We start from the raw sequence: 22,072 nt of genomic DNA on the forward strand, positions 1-22,072 counted from the left end.
AATCACATTGGACTGGGAATAACTAAATCAGGAGTCAACATTCCCCATGTATCTTGTACTTTTTGTTTAATTTATCCTTAACCACACTCAATTACTTTGATAATAAACAAAATGAAATTTCTCTGGGATTCACAAGACAAAAGACCTAAGTTAGGCATTTTGTCTCTCATTTTCTATTGCCCAATATTTCATCTGAAAATAGCATTTCTTTAATTTTCATTAGTGAATATGGCATTTTTCTTGTTTTTCAGGGACCTGAGTAGCAGGTAAAGGGGTTTAGAGCAGGCAGGTCACTAGCCTCCCACTCCAACTTTAATCAGAAAACCCAACCATATTTATCTGTTTTGTATACTCAATTTTGTTTGAAATAAGTGATTCTACATTTCAAAAAATTAATTTTGAAAACCAGTGATGTGACAATTTATCAAAGGCTCTGGGCTGATGGGGAGCTGAGAAAAGAGGGCATACTAAAATCAGAGGGAAATGTAAGAATATGTAATTTTTAAAAACCTCACAGGTGATTTTAGTGTGCCACCACACTAATCCCACACATCACTGACTTAAGTGTTTACAAGAAAATTATAAAAGAACTATATACAATGAGCAATATAAAATCAAGGTTCAGATGAGATAAATATTCAACCAAAGAATCAAACAATAAAAAATATTTGTCAACCTAGGCAACAAGGTGAAACCCTGGTCTCTATTTAAAAAATAAAACAATTAGCCAGGCATGGTGGCATGCTGGAGTCTCAGCTACTAGGGAGGCTGTGGCAAGAGAATCACCTGAGTCTGGGGAGGTTGAGGCTACAGTGAAACGTGATTGCACCACTGCACTCCACTCCAGCCTGTGCAACAGAGTAAGACCCTGTCTCAAAAATACATATTTATTTGAAGGTATTGTTTTATTTGTCCTGTCCAATTATCAATTCAGCATGCTTCAAAATATGTTTAAAACAATTTGACAAGTCTATCCTAAGTGGACATGAAATTATATTAATAAAGTTAAAACTTTTCTTCAACAACTGATTTCTTAAAATAAATACAGTCAGTAGCAGTCTCGTCCAGAAAACTAAAGGCACTATTGAGAACTTCGTTTACACAGCAATTAGAGATATAGGCACTGAGTCTAGCTGGGTGAGGCAGAGCTGCTGGATAAGTAAGCCTGCTGTGTGGTTCACTGTTTGCCACCCTATAAGGAACACAGTTCTTAATGAAAAGAAACTTTCTACCAAGGAATTAGATTAAACTGAAGGGGAACATTATTCAGCAAATCATTTAAATCAATCAGGGGCCTATTTATAATTCTTATCTACCAACCCATCACCACCTCTTACTTCATGTACTTTACCTACAGTCGGTACCTTACTAGGCAGGGAATTTGGGATAGATTCCCCTTATTCTCATTTTTTTTTTTTTTTTAACACACACAGGTTTATTTTCCAATCACCGCTATATACGCCTACTCCCAACCAGCCATAAAAATAAAAATGTGCATATTCACATTTTACATTTCCCAAAGGTTTACTTCTATGGCAACTATGAACCTCCAAATATTATAAAAGTCTACATTATAGAAGAAAGCATTTGTAAACTGCATGAAGTGGGAATCAATTTATATTATACAGAAAAGATATAAAGCTTAGACCGGGTGGTGGTAGCTCACGCCTGTAATCTCAGCACTTTGGGAGGCTGAGGTGGGTAGATCACCTGAGGTCAGGAGTTCAAGACCAGCCTGGCCAACATTGTGAAACCCCATCTCTACTGAAAATTTAAAACAAAATTAGCCAGGCATAGTGGCAGGCACTGTAATCCCAGCACTTTGGGAGGCTGAGGCAGAAGAATCACTTGAACCTGGGAGGCGGAGATTGCAGTGAGCCAAGATTGTGCCATTGTACTCCAGCTTGGACGAAATGAGAAAGACTCCATCTCAAAAAAAAAAACCACACAAAGAAAAGATATACAGTATAAACTTAAAAGGTTTACTCATTATTTCATAAGTTTAATCCAGAAAAACTGAGTCCAGGGCCGGGCGCAGTGGCTCACACCTATAATCCCAGCACTCCAGGAGGCCAAGGCAGGTGGATCACTTGAGATCAGGAGTTAAAAGACCAGCCTGGCCAACATGGTAAATTAGCCAGGTGTGGTGGCACATGCCTGTAATCCCAGCTACTTGGGAGACTGAGCAGGAAGATCACTTGAACCCGGTAGGCAGAGGTTGCAGTGAGCTGAAAGAAAAGCTGAGTACAAAATAACACTTTAACCTCAGAGTTACTATAATTGCTTTACAAAATGATCTTCAATAAATAATGGTTCCTGCCTTTTTAACTTTGCACTTCTGCAAATTACCTCACTCTTTCAGTCTTTTCTCATGTTCCTCACTCCATAAAAAATACTTAATGCACCAAGACAGGGGCCTATTAAAGTACTGCAGGCCAGGCACAATGACTCACACCTGTAATCCCAGCAATTTGGAAGGCTCAGGCAGGCATATTGCTTGAGCCCAGGATTTCAAGACCAACCTGGGCAACATAGCAAAACCCCATCTCTACAAAAAAGACAAAAATTAGCCAGGCATGGTGCCGGGTGCCTGTAGTCCCAGCTACTCAGGAGGCTGAGGTGAGAGGATCACCTGAACCCAGGAGGTCGAGGCTGCACTGAAGCCATGATAATGCCACTGCACACCAGCTTGGGTGGCAGAGTGAGACCCTGTCTCAAAATAAATAAATACAATAAAAATAAAGTACTGCAAATAATTCTACTACCACAGTATGAATCATCCCCTAACTTACATGTTTTAAAACACATATTTTAATGCTTTGATTTTCTTATTTTAAAAGGGCAGGGGAGCAATTACATAAAAGGCTTCTAACATTTCTAAAAGATTTTAATATATGTCAGTCTAGTTATATTTTGGTTCCATCTGAATATTTACTTATTCATTCACTAAGTGACTACTACATTACATGCCAGACACAGGACTAAACAGTGAGTGTCTTTGCAAGACTCAGTCTGGATTTACCCTACAGAGTCCACAGGTAATGGAGAGGAGTGACAACACTTGCATCTTTGCGTGATTAGTGTACTCACAAAAGTCAGCACACCAGTTTAAAGATTTTTGAGCTGTCAGCAAAAACTTAACTAATCTAAAGAGTATGGTTCTATAATGTAATATAATATAAGACTAGAAAGTTGGGAAACACGAACTCTAATCCTGGCTCTGCTAATGTGATAAAGAACCTTGAGCCTGGGTCTTATAAAGTACTAGAACTCTGGCTGGGTGTGTTGGCTCACGCCTGTAATCCCAGCAAAAGGCCAAAGTGGGCAGATCACCTGAGGTCAGAAGTTCAAGGCCAGCCTGGGCAACATACAGAAACCCTGTCTCTACTAAAAATACAAAAGACCCAAAAAAATTAACCAGGCATGGTGGTGCATGCCCGTGGTACCAGCTACTCCAGAGGCTGAGGCAGGAGAATTGCTTGAGCCTGGAGACAGAAGTTGCAGTGAGCCAAGATCACATCACTGCACTCCAGCCTAGGCAACACAGCCAGACCCTATCAAATAAATAAATAAACAAACAAAGTACTAGAACTCAGGATTCTCATTTCTGAGATCAAAGGGGTTGACCAGATGATCTCTGGGGTCCCTTCCAGGTTGAACACTCTCTGACTGCATAAAGTTTAAATTCGTTCTGAAGCTCGTAACAGTAAAATTTTAAGTTTCTATTTTAGAAAAAAAGAGTGACACCAGCCGGGCACAGTGGTTCACGCCTGTAATCCCAGCACTTTGGGAGGCCGAGGCGGGTGGATCATGAGGTCAGGCATTCGAGACCAGCCTGGCCAACATAGTGAAACCCTGTCTCTACTGAAAATACAAAAAAATTAGTTGGGTCTGGTGATGAGTGCCTATAATCCCAGCTACTCAGGAGGCTGAGGCAGGAGAATTGCTTGAACCTGGGAGGCAGAGGTTGCAGTGAGCTGAGATCATGCCACTGCACTCCAGCCCAGGCGACAGTGCAAGACTCCGTCTCAAAAAAAAAAAAAAAAAGAGTGACACCAAGTGGAAGGCGTGTGCCTATAATCCCAGCTACTGGGGAGGGTGAGGCAGGAGAATCACTTGAACCCAGGAGGTAGAGGTTGCAGTGAGCCGAGATCCTGCCACTGCACTCCAGCCTGGATGACACAGTGAGTCTGTGGCTCGGAAAAAAAAAAAAAAATACAGTTCAGATACTCACAGGGTATACAGAAGTCTTAAATAAATGAACTAAACCAACTCTTATTTTCAGAGTCCAGAGGAGGCTTATTAGGTCCATCAGCTTAATCTTTCAAAACTTGTATCAGTAAATTTAAGATTTCAGCTTCAGATGTGACTTTGCATAAAATTTCTAGATTAACTTTGAGAGAAATCACTTCTTTGGCAGATCTTCTTTTTAAATACAGATATTTCAAAATAATTTGAAATCTAATTTGTTTTTGTCAGAAGTCTATATAGTTACTGCTTTTGGTAGAAAGGTCTTCCCTTTGCATCACAATTGTAAAATTATTCTAATTTTCTTCTAATACCTTTATGGCTTCATTTTAAAATACTTAACTGTAATTCACCTAAAATTGATATTTGTATGAACTTTGACAGAGAGATCTTACTTTATTGTTAGCCAGTTATTTCATTAATTTCCTCCACTGATTTGAAATGCCATATTTTATAAAATGTGTTCTTCTTATACATACACAGATGTGTTTCTGACTGACCTACATTATTTTCATTAATCTGTCATTCTATTCTGGTTCTAGTACCACACTCTTTTAATTTACAATTCCTTTTAATGCTTGATATATTGTCTTTGGCCCCCTTTCCACGCTTATCTTCATCCTTTTTCAACATTTTCCTGGCCACCTTTACATGTTTATTCTAAACTTTGCAATCATTCTGTCAAGTGTCCCCAAAATAGTCTCACTGTGATTTTGACTGGGATTGTATTATACTGTTTTTGATGAGAATGGATACCTTTACAGACTTCTAGTAATGTTTATATCAATATTTTTAAGTCTTCCAAAGTGTTTTTAAAGGTTTGCATGTTTGCTGTCTATTTCTAGCTATAATACATATTTTTTTGCTACCATAAAGACATATCATCTATACAACTAAAAACATGTTGAAAAGTACAATGCCAAGAACAGAATCATTACATATCATTACAAACCTCCCTCCAACTTATTATCAGTCTGTGTGTGGTCATTCAAGCAAGTATTCGTCTCTTTAATTGTCCTTATGCCCAACTCACCTATTTCCAAATTATTTGAAAGAACATCATCAGATACCTTGTCACCTGACTTAGGAAGTCTAAATCTGTTATTTCTACCACATTTTCCTTTCCTACTCCAATAACTTTGTCACAGGAAAAAAGTTGGGTTAATCTGATTGAACACAATTTGGTATTAATGAATCCAACCCAGGTCTAGTGATGACCACTTTCCCAAGTACTTACAAATCCTCCTCACATACTTTAAACTCTTACCTGTGATTGATAAGTATACAACATTACTTCTAGAATCAAGTCTTGCCAATTTAAGGAAAAAAGTAGGTGTGGGACCGTTTAGTTACCTTAGAGAGATAAATGGTTCTAAAATATTCAAATCACCCTAATAAACTTGGTTTGAATTCTGGAATGCATATATGACAGAGAAAGACCATCAGAAGCCTCACCATAGTTGAGAAAGGCATTACCTTTGCTCCACAGTCTGCTCCTTTCTGAATGCAAAATCCAATGAACCGTGGGTCTGCCACTTTTACTAATATGTTGTCAACACAATAGACATGAATGCTCCAAATGCCCCTTTGCTCCATATCCTCCACAATATTCTGGGCTGCAAGTGCCCGATAAAGACCACCATTCCCATCTGGAAAACAAAATAGCTCATTAGTAGCACATCAAAATCCATTATAAAGGCAACACAAAGATTGTTTCCAAACTAGGGTCAAGATCCCTAAAAACCAAAATTCACTTTACAAAGGCAAGAAAAGTGAATATCCATAAGGAAGGAATCAGGTGTCAAAAAAATTAAACTATAGGATTTTGAAGGTTACTTAGCATTAAGTATCCAGAGAACAACACTATCAATGTAAGATCAGGCAACCCCAAAAACCATATCTTTCTTTTTAACTCAGCCCCTTTTAGTAATATATTGTATGATATAAAATCCTTTATCAGGCAATGATTATTTCATATCAAGCTTTATTAACATTTGTATGATATAAGTTAGCTCTGTATTTATAACTCTGACGCTAACAATTTCACCCATGTCAAAAATAAAAATATGTAAGTATTTTATATCAAATCATGTGTTAAAAAAATAGACTGATAAGAAGGCCTAAGGTGATTTAAACTAGATATAAATAAAGCCTCTTCTTTCTCCATCTATTTATAATGCTGCTTTAATGTACTTTGTCCAATAACAACCTTAGCCATAGCTTAAGTGATGAAAAATTAGACAATTTCACAAAATACAGCTAAGAATAGTAACTCTTGCATTAACCAAAAGAATTAAGATGAAATAAAAGCCTACATCTAGAGAGCACCACTGTTAATACCATTAATTTCTTTTCAGCCTTTCCTCCAAGTACAGATTCACATAAATATAAATCTGTCAGTAGGTCTATTTTTATAGATTGACGTTGTACTCAAGGTCACTGAATGTGGCTACACAGGCAACACACTGTCCCATTCTAGTGGGTCCCATTAACAAACCACGATGTGTATGCACTATCTGGAACTGTGCAAAGCAGTGGCCCTAATCATAGACTGTATGCAGTTTTTCATTTTGCATTCTCTTACTTAACCTACTGAAATAATGTTTTTCATTTAATGCCACCAATTATTTTAATACTATTTAAGAATTAATGCTATTTATAAACTTAATTTAGCCTCTCATTTATTAAATAGCATATGGTTTCAAGTTTTTACTATAATAAATAATGTAGCCATGAACATTGCAGTATATAGAAAATATTTGCTATATGGCTAGGCACGGTGGCTCACACCTGTAATCCCAGCACTTTGGGAGGCCAAGGCAGGTAGATTACTTGAGGTCAGGATACCAGCCTAGCCAACATGGCGAAACTCCAACTCTACAAAAAAGTACAAAAAATTAGCCGGGCATGGTGGCACGTGCCTGTAATCCCAGCTACTCAGGAGGCTGAGGCAGGAGAATGACTTGAACCCAGTAGGCAGAGACTGCAGTGAGCCGAGACTGCGCCACTGCACTCCAGCCTGGGCAACAGAGTGAGACTCTGTCTCAAAAATTTAAAAAATAAAAAATAAAATAAAATACTTGTTATAGAGAATGAATACCCTGAATGTTCCTCAAATTGCTCCATTACAGAGCAGACATCAAAACAAGTATAAAAAAAGTATCCATTCCACCAACGGGCATTTTCATCTTTTTAAATTATTTCCAAGCTGCAAAAAACACACACGTATTAATGTTTAAATACCCAAATCACCATGTTAAAAAGCAAATCAACATTTGATGATTTAGGTTGTTACCCTTTCTAGTCACCATTAAATAAGGATGATTACAAACCTGGAGCCATAGAAACTTTGTTCTTCTCTTCCAAAATAATTTTCCCATCAAAACTCATGGCGGGGAGCATTCCTTGCTGAAAAAAGATTACATTCTCTTTTTTTAAACCAAAGTACTTGTGCTTGGTGAAGAACTCCTTTGTAGATTCCATTGTTCTGCCACTGGTCATTATATACCTTACAAGAGAAAATTAGATCTTCTAAGCAATCGTGCTAGGTGGACTAGGGCAAAATAAAGTTTTGTCTATTTCCTAAGCTAAAGATACCTTTGAAAGTACTTGCTTGGCCGGGCACGGTGGCTCAAGCCTGTAATCCCAGCACTTTGGGAGGCCGAGATGGGCGGATCACGAGGTCAGGAGATCGAGACCAGCCTGGCTAACACGGTGAAACCGCGTCTCTACTAAAAAAATACAAAAAACTAGCCGGGCAAGGTGGCAGGCGCCTGTAGTCCCAGCTACTCGGGAGGCTGAGGCAGGAGAATGTTGTAAACCCGGGAGCCGGAGCTTGCAGTGAGCTGAGATCCGGCCACTGCACTCCAGCCTGGGCGACAGAGTGAGACTCTGTCTCAAAAAAAAAAAAAAGAAAGTACTTGCTTATTATTTTGACTTCCTTCATATTTTTCTTGGGTAAGACACATTCATTAGCTGTTTCCCAAGGGAAATTTCTTTCAGTAATTTCATCAACTCTTAGGTATGAAATAAATCTACTTAACAATATTAAACATACTAAACATAACTCCTTCCAGAGAACCTATAAAATGGCTTACGGAAACATTTTGGAACTCTGTGAAAGTGTATTTTAAATTTGAAAAGCCTATTCTGAATAAATAGGAAGAAAAGGGTAACTGTAATACAGTTTAATGATCTCTTGGGGTTCCTTTTATTGAAATTTGAAATGCAATCTGGGCTCTGCTAACCCTCCATTTAAAAATCATAAAAGTATAATTATACTTTCTGTTGTCACAAAAAGTCAACCCATGCTAGTGCGGATAAGAAGAAGAAAATAATATCTAAAACTATAATTAGTGACTGCGGTAGCTTTTGCCCTTACTAGAATGTAAACTACAAATAAGAAGGGATTTTTGCCTATTTTGGTTACTGATTTATCCTCAACACCTAGAAACAGACACTCAATTAATATTTGTTAAAAGAATAAACAAAATGGTATAATTTCATACCACAGGAGATACCCGTCTGTTTAACAAATTATCCTGGATATTTTGAACTTTAGGTACAAAAGGTTTGGATATATTTAGAAGACGACAAAAGAAGTGGCTAAACTTCTCTGCATAAGAACAGAAATTCTGAGTTGTGAGGAGATGGAAGAAAGAGAAGAAAATTCGACATGATAGTAGGAGGCCAGGGCTGTAAGTAGAATGCTGGCCACTTAGAACACAGATGTTCCTCCAAATTCCCCACAGGAATCAAGATGAACCAAACAGTTCACAGCAGGCCAGTACTTGTGGTAAGAAGAGCTAGAAAAGCTAGGAAAATTACAAAAAGCAGATTTTTAAAGGCATCAGAGAGCTTCAGAGGCAAAATAGATTGGAACTGTAAGTCCAGAGACAGAATCTTTCAAAAGGAACTGAGGCCTTGTCCTGAGGGCATCTGCTGATTTGGGGTACAGGCTAGTGGTGAATATGGCTTAGACCAAAGGCTGCTGGGGGACAGAAACTAGTGGAGCTTTTGTTGATCACATGGGATTGAAATAACAAGATAGGGACTTGGGGGGCTTCAAACACACAGCTGATTTTCCCCTCAAAACACGGTAACTTCCAAAACTGCTCGGGGAAAGAGATTAAAGAGCTGAACCAAAAACTTGTAAAAAGCAGAGCAGGATCTTCTGTAATCTCTTGGTACTTAGGAAACTAACACTGGCTGGACACAGTGGCTCACACCTGTAATCCCAGCATTTTGGGAGGTCAAAGCAGGCAGATCGCTTGAGCTCAGGAATTTGAGACCAGCCTAGGTAACAAGTGAAACCCTGTCTCTACAAAAAATACAAAAAAAAAAACAGCCGGGCACAGTGGCTCATGCCTATAATCTCAGCACTTTGGGAGGCTGAGGCGGGCAGATCATGAGGTCAGGAGTTCAAGACCAGCCTGACCAACGAGGTGAAACTCCATCTCTGCTAAAAATACAGAAATTAGCCAGGTGTGGTGGCAGGCGCCTGTAATGCCAGCTACTCGGGAGGCTGAGGCAGGAGAACCGCTTGAACCCGGGAGGCAGAGGACGCAGTCAGCCAAACCTGGTGTGTATGTGGAAGAGGCACGGGTGGATGTGGGAGAGCTAAATAACTTGGTACTTGAAAATAAGAGTTTCTAGATGCAGAGAGCTCACTGAGTACTTTAAGGTACTCAGTTAGGAATGTAAAAGTTGGTCGTGAGTACGTATTGCTTATTAAGTCAATAGTGGTCATCTACCAAGCAATAATATATATTACTTTTAACATATATAGTAAATTACACCTCCCAAGAAAATCTTCAGTAACAAGAAATATGTCTGCAAGTGAATAAAGTGTATATATGCATTTTGAATATTATAAAACAATATATGTTCAGACACACTCCAATAATGAGATGTATCTTACCATGGAATAATGCATTTGTTGCCATAATATTTTTCAGCAACCTGTTGTAGCTTCAGGATACGCTCTGCTTGAATCTGAAAAAGTGTCTTACAGGATGGCAAACCAACATCATACATCCCCTTAGGATATGCAACGCCGAGTCTTGTCCCCTGCCCACCAGCTAGAAGAAGAACTGCTACTTTATTCTGAGAAATCTGGAAAAGTCCTAGAAAAGAAAACACTTGTATCACAAAACCTCTACAATTCAACACTTTAGTATTAAATATACATAGGTAGCAGCAAAGACTCATCAAAAGGGAAGTAAGGCTATACAGCTGCCTTGTCCTGAGGTCATTTGCTGATTTAGGGTACAGGTGGAGAATCTGGCTTGGACCAAAGGCTGCTTGCTGTTTTATTGATCACATGGGACTGAAATAACAAGATAGGGGCTTATCGACGTAAGGCACAGAGAACACAGAATCTACATAGAATCGTGGATGACTACCTTGCTAATAAAAACTTTTCTATTATTAAAACAATTAAATTTACATAACCCAACAGAACACCAAACGATGAACGATGTATTTTAATGAACTAAATATTTTTGCTGATAATGTCAGGAGGTAAGAAGCAAGAGATATTATAAAGGTTTCGCAAAAATTTGATGACTGATTGATGTGGCAAGTCAAGAAAAGATAAAATAAAGAAAATAGCAAAGTTTCAGGATGAATGATGACACTATCAAATTACCTCCAGCCTATAATAAATAATCAATGAGCATGCAAATATAACAGGTAAGCTATATAAAGAAAATAAATCTTCAGTTAGGAAAGCAGTAAAGTATAATGGGTGAGAACTCAGGCTCTGAAGTTAGGATTTCTAGTTTGAAACCCAACTCAACAGAATGAGCCTGGGGTATCACCTGCAATGGGCATCAGAAGTCTTTGTAGGGTGATGGAAATACGCTTATGTTGATTGGGATGGTAGTTACATGGGTATATATTTGTTAAAACATAAAATTGGCTGGGCACAGTGGCTCACCCCAGCACTTTGGGAGGCCGCGGCAGGTGGATCACCTGCGGTCAGGAGTTCGAGAGAAGCCTGGCCAACATGGTGAAACCTGTCTCTAATAAAAATACAAAAATTAGCCGGGCATGGTGGTACACACCTGTAGGCTGAAACAGGAGAACTGCTTGAACCCAGAAGGCGGAGGTTGCACTGAGCCGAGATCACGCCACTCCTCTCCAGCCTGGGTGACAGAGTGAGACTCAAAAAAAACACAAAAACATAAAACTACGGGACAGGCAGATCATGTGAAGCCAGGAGTTCAAGACCAGACCAGGCTGGCCAACATGGCGAAGCCCCATCTCTACTAAAAATACAAAAATTAGCCAGGCATGGTGGTGCATGCCTATAATCCCAGCTACTCAGGAGGCTGAGGCATGAGAATTGCTTGAACCTAGGAGACAGAGGTTGCAGTGAACCAAGACTGCACCACTGCACTCCAGCCTGGGTGACCGTAAGACTCTGTCTCAAAAACAAAACAAAACCAAAAGGTAAAACTAGTGCTTTTTATTACATGTAAATATATATTAATTTATTAAAATGCCTTTTGTAGGCCGGGTACAGTGGTTCACGCCTGTAATCCCAGCACTTTGGGAACCCAAGGCGGGAGGATTACCTGAGGTCAGGAGTTCGAGACCAGTCTAACCAACATGGCGAAACCCCATCTCTACTAAAAATACAAAAATTAGCTAGGCACAGGGGCAGGCACCTGTAATCCCACCTACTCAGGAGGCTGAGGCAGGAAAATCACTTGAATCCGGGAGGCCGAAGTTGCAGTGAGCCGAGATCGTGCCACTGCACTCCAGCCTGAGCAACAAAGTGGGACTCTGTCTCAAAAATAAATAAATAAATAAAATGTCTTTTAAAAAAATGGGCCATCTATACCAGCTCAGAAGAATATAAGACTCAGACTATCTTCACTACTGATTTATTTCTTTAGTCTGGAAGCCTGTCAATTTTTGCCAGTAGAATATTCAGCAATAAGTAGTCATCAAGCATAATGTTTGAATAAAAATGTTATTCTTCAAACCAAAATAAATTCAAGATGATTTGAGATCCAAATGCAAACAAATGTAACCATAAAAACTACAAAGGAGCTCTCAGTCTGAATTAAAAAAAAAAAAAAATCTTGCCATAATCCATTCCTAAGACTGATCTCATCATTCAAAAGTGGACAGTCTCAGTACCACAAGGCACAGTAGTTGGTGAGAAGAGGCTATGTGGAAACTGGGTTTCTGGCAAGCTAGAAAAACTATAAAATTAAAGCCATGGTAAACAGTTTTGTTCTTGTTTTCTGAGTTTCATACTTTCATTAGAATTCTTAGAAATTTTGTGAACAAACCTGGCCACTGCCCACAGTTGTATGCGAAGTCAGAGGACGCAGTCAGTGACGGCAACTATCAATTATTATTTTAAAATCCTTAGGTAATGTGGGTTTATTTCATTTACCAACTTTGTGCTTTGTTTTTGACATACTGGGTTTTCTTAAAGCTAATACATTAGTAGGTCAACAACATAAAGAAAACTAAACCCGGCCGGGTGCAGTGGCTCACACCTGTAATCTCAACACTTTGGAAGGCCAAAGTGGGTGAATCAGCTGAGGTCAGGAGCTCAAGACCAACCTGGCCAACATGGTGAAACCCCATCTCTACTAAAAATACAAAAATTAGCTGGGTGTGGTGGTGCACGCCTGTAATCCCAGCTGCTCGGGAGGCTGAGGCAGATGAATTGCTTGAACCCGGGAGGCGGAGGCTGCAGTGAACCGAGATCGTGCCACTGCACTCCAGCTTGGGCAACACAGTGAGACTCCATCAAAAAAAAATAAAGAAAAATAAACCCATTATAAATTTAGAGCCAGGTCTGATTCTATTTTTCCTGCATTAGTAAGTATAGTCCAAGAACATTATTCAGCAATCATTCCAGCTATTTTTTCTTCTTTTTTTGGAGACAAAGTCTCACACTGTCACCCAGGCTGGAGTGCAGTGGCACAACCTTGGCTTACTGCAACCTCCGCCTCCTGGGTTCAAGTGATCCACCCACCTCAGCCTCCCATGTAGCTGAGACTACAGGTGCACACCAACACACTTAGCTAATTTTTGTATTTTTAGTAGAGACAGAGGTCTCACCATGTTGCCCACGCTGGTCTTGAACTCCTGGGCTCAAGCGATCTGCCCAGCTCAGCGTCCCAAAGTGCTGGGACTATAGGCATGAGCCACCCTGCCCAGCCTATTCCAGCTATTTTTTCAATTTAAAAACCCAAAAGCACATTATATATTTTCATAAATTTCACCTTCGATATGAAGCTGACCTTAGCTACCTGAGAGTTAAATCTTCTTTCTTCCTTCCCTAAAACCAGAATTGTCCTCGTTAACTCCATAGTATTTAATTGTACCTCATCAGAGTTTGAAAACAAGAACATAAAATCAGGTGTACCAAAATAGAACCCAAAATAGTAACTATAATCTAAGAGGCAGGTTCTGTGTAATTTTCACCACTTTAGAGATAATAAACTCAGAAAAGTTAAGAGTCTCGCCCAGGGTCACATAGCTAGTAATTGTGAATCAGGATTAGGACCTGAATCCAGGGCCTCTTCAGCACCATACCACCCTGCCACCAGAGGTTATGCTGCCTTTTTTCTTAGCCTGTCTTACCCACCATCCTAAATGAAAAAACTGGCCGGGCGCGGTGGCTCACGCTTGTAATCCCAGCACTTTGGGAGGCCGAGTCAGGTGGATCACCTGAGGTCGGGAGTTCAAGACCAGCCTGACCAACATGGAGAAACCCCGTCTCTACCAAAAATACAAAATTAGCCGGGGTGGTGGCACATGCCTGTAATCCCAGCTACTCAGGAGGCTGAGGCAGGAGAATCACTTGAACCCGGGAGGCGGAGGCTGCAGTGAGCCGAGATCGCGCCATTGCACTCCAGCCTGGGTAAAAAGAGCGAAACTCTGTCTCAAAAAAAAAAAAGAAAAAGCTGTTGAGCAAGAAGAGTCAACATTCTCCAAAACTTCCCAAACACCGAAATTCTTAACAGTCATTCTGAGTTTGTATTTGTCTTAAGCAAGACCCATAACCATTATATAACAAAAACTGAGATGAAGAAATGTAATGGGAACGGGGAACATTTTTAGACATTTGAAAACTGTTTTGTATTTGGTTATTCCCTGAATTATATCAAATAAACTATGGTTTCTAGAAAATAAATTTAATTCTGCTGTCACCTACAAAACATTGTTTTAAAGAACAAGTCCACAATTTCTTATGTAACCCATGGGTCAGATTTGTTTCAGAACACAGAACTCTTCAAAATGTATAAAAAGACTATAGTACATGTATAATATGCTATAATTATATATGTCCCCAGCAGATCTGAAACAGCACCCTATAATCACATTAAGTGGGATAAATAAAGTTGACAAACAGCCTCATGTCTATTCAGGTCAGGTTTTGTATCATTTTAGAAATGCAGATAAAGATCTGCTGTCTGGACACTTGCATATAATCAAAGGTGTTAGAATAAAAAATATTTCTGAACATCTTCAAAAGAAGTGCCTGATACCTATATTCTGGCCACAGACATCTTTGTTCTTTTTATACAGTACATTTCCTTCATATGGCACATGTGTTTCAAGTTGTTTTACTCTTAACATGGTGCTAGCCTTCTTCTTAATTTCACTCTCAGTCCGAGGTAAGTTATTTCCCTTAGCTAACTGATCTGAAAAAGGTAAAAGCTACACTCCCAGAGCCAGTTCCAGGTCTCAGCTCCTGCTGACCTGATGGCATTCAACATCAATTCTGTGCTTTCTACAGGTCTAACCAGGTTCAAAATAGCCCTGTATAAACTTTTCTCTTCCTTAGATGGGTTCCCTAAATTATTGCTTCATTCCTACTCTCCAATTGTTTCACGTTTAAAATTTTGCTAACCAGCAGCTCACAGTGGCTTCATTCTTTATTCAGATAAATGGCATGTGTTTGTTTCCTAAACTCCTGTTCACTCTTCAGTGCTTCTTTCCATCTCTGAACCTGATAACCAGTCCGGTCACCAATTAACAGTGGCACTGAGATGATGCCAACCAGATGTATATTACCAGGTAGATATACATTTGCATCTCATCTCTATTTAACCACAACTATTACAATGAATTATAACACAATCCACATATATTTGCAATAAAAAGGTTTTTCATTAACTTCTTCCTGTTTACACACCTCACTTATAAGCAAACAGCAGAAAACAAGAGAAAAGGCAGCAGTCCCTGGAGAACCAAGGCCAGCTATAATTCACAAATGAAATGCAGCTACAGCTATTGTTCACAGTATCAAATTGGTGTACACTGGCTGAAGTACTCAGTACTCATCTACTTCAGCTCTGTTACTACAATAAAGTTGCAATGTTTATCAAAAGTATGCAACACATAAATTAGTATCTGTCTTCTGATGACAGATAAAATGCTGTTTTGAATTAAGTGGGCCAATAAAATTCAATAAGTTTTTTGGTTATATGGCAATTATACATTATTTCAAACTGCGTTTGTCATAACATACCTGAAAAATAACTAATTATAAATGTATTTAAACCCAAGTGACAATTAGGAAATTATAAATTTCTATCCTAAAGCTACCTCTGCAGAAATACGGAAAAACACTGAAAAGTTCAACACTGTATCATCCTTTCTATCTCTCCATGATAAGACATAAGGGTTAATAATTTTTCCTACACAAGGGAACTCAACACAGGCAAAACTGAAATTGAAATTGAAAAAAGTGGCCAGGTGCAGTGGCTCACGCCTGTAATCCCAGCACTTGGAAGATAGCTCACACCTGTAATCCTAGCACTTGGGAGGCCAAGGCAGGCAGATCACTTGAGGTCAGGAGTTCAAGACCAGTCTGGCCAACATGGTGAAACCCCATCTCTACTAAAAATACAAAAATTGGCTGGGTGTGGTGGCAGGCGCCTATAATTCCAGCTACTGGGGAGGCTGAGACAGGAGAATTGCTTGAACCCAGGAGGCAGAGGTTGCAGTGAGCCAAGATCGTGCCACTGCACTCCAGCCTGGGCAACACAGTAAGACTCTGTCTCAAAAAAAAGAAAAAGGAAGAAAGGAAGAAAGAGAGAGAGAGAAAGAAAGAAAGAAAGAAAGAGGAAGGAAGGAAGGAAGGAAGGAAGGAAGGAAGGAAGGAAGGAAGGAAGGAAGGAAGGAAGGAAGGAAGGAAGGGCAAGCAAGCCAGCCTGACACATGTCCAGGGCTGGAGCATATCTCTCTCCTTGGAGAGTCATGCATTGTGGGCCCAAGAGAATCTAAGCACTTTTTCTGATAACATTCACAAGAAACAGAAAAGTTTACAGTGGCCTGTCAGAAGTCAAACGCTTCCTGGATAACTTCCTACTTAGACTAGTTCCTTCTGTAGACTTTAACAAAGAAGATAGCACAGGTCCTTTTGGAGTAAAGCACTGTCAGAACTTTCATTTAAAGTATCAGAACTCCAGGACAAGTAGAGTTGGGTAAACAGGCTATTCAACTGCTAGAAATAAAGGAAAGCTATCCAAGAAAGTTAGAGAGAATAATTTAAGTCTTTAATTTTTAATCACGTTCTAGCTGAAACTACAATATTTCCCCAAAATAGTAAGCACAAAAAGCAAAACAATCAGGAAAATCTCTATCTGAACCAGTTTTAGGTAGCAGAGATTACATTAGATGAATTTCGTTAGGTATAATAATGGCATGTGATCAGTAAGAAAAGGCCCATATATTTAGACACGGATATCGAACTATATGAGGATAAAAATAACATGATGTTTGGGATTTGCCTTAAAATACTGCAGCAAAGGAAAAAAAAAAAAAAAAGAGGGAGAGAGAAAGCAAAAGGAGCAAAACTTTCATAATTTTTAATTAAGGTGGCTTATGTGGGGGTTCACTGTACTGAATTTGCCGCTAAATATTTGTTTCAAAATATCCTTGACATTTTTCATGATAAATTCTTGTGCAGGCTGCAAAACTACACACGCACCACAATCCCAATATATGCGTATGTGTGTGTGCGTGAAAGAAAATACTGTAAAATATTACTAGTGAGTATCTCTCGATGGTGGAATCACAGAGATTTGTATTTTTTCCTTTGTAATTTTTAGTATTTACCCATTTCTCTAAAATAAATATGTTTTTTCTTTTTTTTTTTTTTTGAGATGGAGTCTCACTCTGTCGCCCAGGCTGGAGTGCAGTGGCGCAATCTCAGCTCACTGCAAGCTCCGACACCTGGGTTCACACCATTCTCCTGCCTCAGCCTCCCGAGTAGCTGGGACTACAAGCACCTGCTACCACACCCAGTTACTTTTTTGTATTTTTAGTAGAGATGGGGTTTCACCATGTTAGCCAGGATGGTCTCGGTCTCCTGACCTCATGATCCTCCTGCCTCAGCCTCCCAAAGTGCTGGGATTACAGGCGTCAGCCACAGTGCCCAGCCGTATTACTTTTAAAATAAAACAAATCTATTAAAAACATCAGTATCCTAGATTTCAGAAAATGTAGAGGGAGATAATGTTAAGAATGCATTTCTTCTAAACAATCCACTTACTTTTCTACCATAGTGCTATATAGTAGAGAAGCACCATTATGATTAACAGGAAAACGTCTTATAGGCAAAAAAGACTAAGACTGAATACTAATTAGATATTATAATATAAAATTGGTATATTTGTGTTCAAATAAGCATGCATTTGTTTTAATAAATGGGTATTGTTATCAAGCAAACAGGTTTTCCCAGTGTATCTTTACTAAAATAACATTCTCAAAGCTGGTAATTACTTCTCTTTCAAGATCTCAGCTTTGTAAAATAAAGATTTTCTAGTTGCTCCTCTACATTCCTTTTTCTACAACTGGCCAGAAAACTTCAAGAAATAAAGCAAGATCTCTCTTTAACAAGGAATACAGTGGTCACTTATATTCATCCTTCAGAAATAAATAATTTTCCACTCTAGTTGTAAAAATGTCCATTATCATCTGAATAACCACCAGATACTTTGCAACTACTGGACAATGCTTTCATTCCCCCAATCTGAGGAGGTGGAGGTGTGGGGAAGTAAAAACTGTCCCTGATACAATTAGCAGGATTTTCCTACTACCTGAAATACAATGCCATGATCTTCGCAATGGCTTCTCTTCCCTTTGATAACTTACTGCAGAAACTTCATTTTGTTATGAATTTGCAGATACACAGTAGTTTCTGGCTAAGTGAAAAGGATAATAATGTCAACATAAAGTCTCCTTCTCCACCCTTACTGTTTAAGCTACAGATAAATACCTTTCCCTTGACACTAAGCCAAAAGGAAGTTTACACCGTGTTATACTATATTTGATTCTAATAGTTCCAGATTTTAGTTTACATGAAAAGTCATAAAAGTAGACTAGCTCCACATAGTCCAACAAAAAGGCTATAAAGAAGACTCAAATTATAGGATATCTTAATTGTGGCTTATGTTCCCCATTACACAAGGTCAAAGCTTTGACTTTCCATAAGAGTTACTACTAATACTTCATCCCCTTAAAATCCCAAGGAAAAATATAGGCAACTGGGATACTAGAGGGTAAAGAAAGGCCTGTGTGGTTTTTGGTTGGGAATAGTAGCCTTTTTGAAACCCAGGGAAGGAGGGAAGGATTAGTGAATCCAAAGTAACAGGAGTCATGGTATCACTTAAAACTCTTCATTCACAAGGACACATCTAGGCATCATTCTCTCACATCTTAGTGGCACAGCCCTATCCTAGGTAAAAAGCTAAGTTAGCTACCACCAAGCATTTTACATCTGAAAAGCACCTCCTTGAAGAAGATTCAATTATTTTCAAACTGTTTTTAAATCTCTAAACTCTTTTAAATAAAACCTCACGTAAAGATCAAATACACAGAACAGAAAAAAGTAGAACTACTCATAGTGGAGAATAAAGGGGTTGGAGACCTACCAGTTTAGTATCTGCTCCCTCCCTCCCTCCCTATAAGAGGCAGCTTCTCCAACAGTGAAAACCCTTGGGTTCTTTGGAACACCCTTTGAAAATCAGTAAATTTGTGAGCCTTGAGAAAGACAGAGAGAGGTATACAGCAGGTTGATGATGCCAGTAATCTTTCTTTTACAGGGGGTGAGGGGATGCCAAAGAGTGGAAAACAAAATAAAAATAGCCATGTTATAAATACAGACTATAAGACTGTATCTATAGCATTACTACACATCTATGAAATCCAATATATATACAATCCACCCCGGCACACTGGCTCATACCTGTAACCCCAGTACTTGGGAGAAGCAAAGGTGGGCGGATCACTTGAGGTCAGGAGTTGGAGACCAGTATGGCCAACATGGTGAAACCCCATCTCTACTAAAAATACCAAAAACTTAGCCAGGCATGGTGGTTCACGCCTATAATCCCAGCTACTCAGGAAGCTGAGGCAGGAGTATTGCTTAAGCCTAAGAGGCAGAGGTTGCAGTGAGTGAGGAACACACCACTGCGCTCCAGCCTGGGCAACAAAGCGAGGCTGTCTCAAAAAAAAAAGCCCAAAGAAACAAAAAAATAAGTATACAATCAAGTACTGGGTGGTAATGTGAGCAAATAAAAATATAGCTTTGATGAGATTATGGGCAATCTGTTATTTCAACAATATTTTTGCAATAAAATAATGTATTTTAAAAAGTTAAGGAAAGTATTTGCCCAAGCTCTCATTCACAGTTGAGAAAATGAGGCCCAGATGTGACAAGGATCATGTACAAACACTCAGGGAATCACCTACAATATTTAGTCAACATTTTACTTACGAAGGAGTAATAGATTATAAAAAGCACAGCTTTCAACTCCACCAAAAGCTACAGTTGAGCTATTTTGTCATTCTCAAAAGCACAAATTAGTATTAGGTTAAGGGGACAGATATTTTTACATGCTTTAGAATGAAAAGAATTGGGGCAATTCAACAAACACTTATTGATCAACTTATAACTATAAAACTCTTTTCTAAATGCTACATAACATGCAGAGACAACTAGTACACGGGCTGCTCTTCAAGAATTTACAATGTACTAAGGAAGACAAACACCTCTTATGATAAGCTAGAATGAAATAAAAGCATGAACAACTCATTGTAACTTGGGACACAGAAGAAAAGGTCATAGATCAAATATTATGTGTGGTGAACCTTAATGAATGAGTGTAAGTTCCCCAAGTGGCAGAACTACTGCACTGTACAACTCCAAGAAATGACCTTACAAGGTGACCTAGCTAGGTAGAGAAAGGGCAAAGGGCACATCAAGCTACGGATAAACATGAGCAAAGGCAGGGAAAGGTGAATTATTTCAGGGAAAGGCGAATTATTTGGTTCAGCTAAAATGTTGATTGGAAATATGGGTTAGGGTCAGGTTAAGGCATTAAAGATTAAACCAGCTGGGCTAGGCGCAGTGGCTCACACCTGTAACCCCAACACTTTGGGAGGCCGAGGTGGGCGAATCACTTGAGGTCAGGAGTTCAAGACCAGCCTGGCCAACATGGTGAAACCCTGCCTATACTAAAAATACAAAAATTAGCCAGGCATGGTAGTACATGCCTATAATCCCAGCTACTCGGGAGGCTGAGGCAGTAGAATCACTTGAGCCCAGGAGGTAGAGGTTGCAGTAAGCTGAGATTGCCCCACTACACTCCACCCTGGGCAGCAGAGTGAGACTCTGTCTTAAAAAAAAAAAATTAAGCCAGCTTAAACTTAAGTATTTAACTTGTGCCTCGGGAAAAGAAATCTAGCAGAAGTATGGAAACTAAGGAGGGAAAGAGACTGAAGGCAAATTAAGACTTGAATGAGAGAAGCCTTGAATGGAGCATCAAAAATAAAAAGACAATTTTTGTCACTTTCTGCTAGATCACCTGGTTTAATGTAGTATGAATCAAAATATTAGTGACATGATCCAGCTACCTGAACAATTTTAGTATATCTCAAATAAACTTCAGAAGAAATATGTAGATGCCCAGTACCTTCACTTTCCCAGGCCTGGAGCTGATCTTGATCCCTTGTAGCACTGCCCAATACCTCTCGAGGCACAGGCTCCATTCGTGCATCCACATTCTTTTGGTGAGAAGACTGGTTAAATCCTTCAATGGCCTTTTGGAAAAACAAGTTCAGCTCCTCAAAATTCATGGCCTGGAGCTCTGCGTAAAGTTCTACCTGTTGGGCTTCTTCAAGCTCATTCCAGAAATGTAGTAGGTGCTCTTGCCCAGCTTTGGACAACGTGAGTTTGAGGTCATTAATGTTCATAATGGTCTAATAGCCAAGCTTTGTAGAAATAGGGGTGTAATGTACGTACCTATAAACCGAAAAGAGAAAAATAATTAATGGCACGTCAAAATTCAACCTCCAAAATTGAGGGGGTTTTCCCCCTCTAAAATAAGAATATTTTTAAAACTTGATGTTAAAAAAATTAACTTCTGCTTTTCCATCACTCAATATTTGTAAGAGATCAAACCTGTAAGACAAAAATATGCACCAGGCACTTCTAAGTACTTTACCTTCATGGTCTTGTTTAATTTTCAACAACTCTATGGCATAGGCACTATTATTACCACTCTTTTACAGTTGAGAAGACAGGCAGAGAGGCTAAGTAACCTAACTAATGAGTGGAGCTGGGATAGGAACCCAGGCAGCCTGATGACATGGCTCACACTCTTTACCACATTTAGTTGTCTCTGTATTAGTCCTCCGACTACTAAGCTACCACTGAAAGAACACTTGACTACTTAATATTAAAATGTTTTCCTTGGCCGGGCGCGGTGGCTCAAGCCTGTAATCCCAGCACTTTGGGAGGCCGAGACGGGCGGATCACGAGGTCAGGAGATCGAGA

The 22,072-nt window shown here is 39.3% G+C and overlaps 1 protein-coding gene across 20 annotated transcripts in view; it reads right to left on the minus strand.

Moving 5' to 3' along the window:
• UAP1 (UDP-N-acetylglucosamine pyrophosphorylase 1) overlaps positions 1-22,072 on the minus strand; it is a 39,022-nt gene that overhangs the window by 12,403 nt on the left and 4,547 nt on the right. For 9 of the 20 annotated variants that reach the window (XM_077997282.1, XM_015113250.3, XM_015113232.3 and 6 more), the window contains 4 exons: positions 21,210-21,538; positions 10,169-10,373; positions 7,581-7,756; positions 5,725-5,897 (listed from right to left, as the gene is read on the minus strand). In XM_077997282.1, coding sequence (XP_077853408.1) covers positions 5,725-5,897; positions 7,581-7,756; positions 10,169-10,373; positions 21,210-21,489 — 834 coding nt within the window. In that variant the 5' untranslated portion in view covers positions 21,490-21,538. The remainder of the gene's footprint in view (positions 1-5,724; positions 5,898-7,580; positions 7,757-10,168; positions 10,374-21,209; positions 21,539-22,072) is intronic. The other 11 variants (XM_077997336.1, XM_077997317.1, XM_077997296.1 and 8 more) reach the window with 2 other exon arrangements.

Source organism: Macaca mulatta, chromosome 1 (assembly GCF_049350105.2).
Source record: "Macaca mulatta isolate MMU2019108-1 chromosome 1, T2T-MMU8v2.0, whole genome shotgun sequence".
NCBI classification, from domain to species: Eukaryota; Metazoa; Chordata; class Mammalia; order Primates; family Cercopithecidae; genus Macaca; species Macaca mulatta.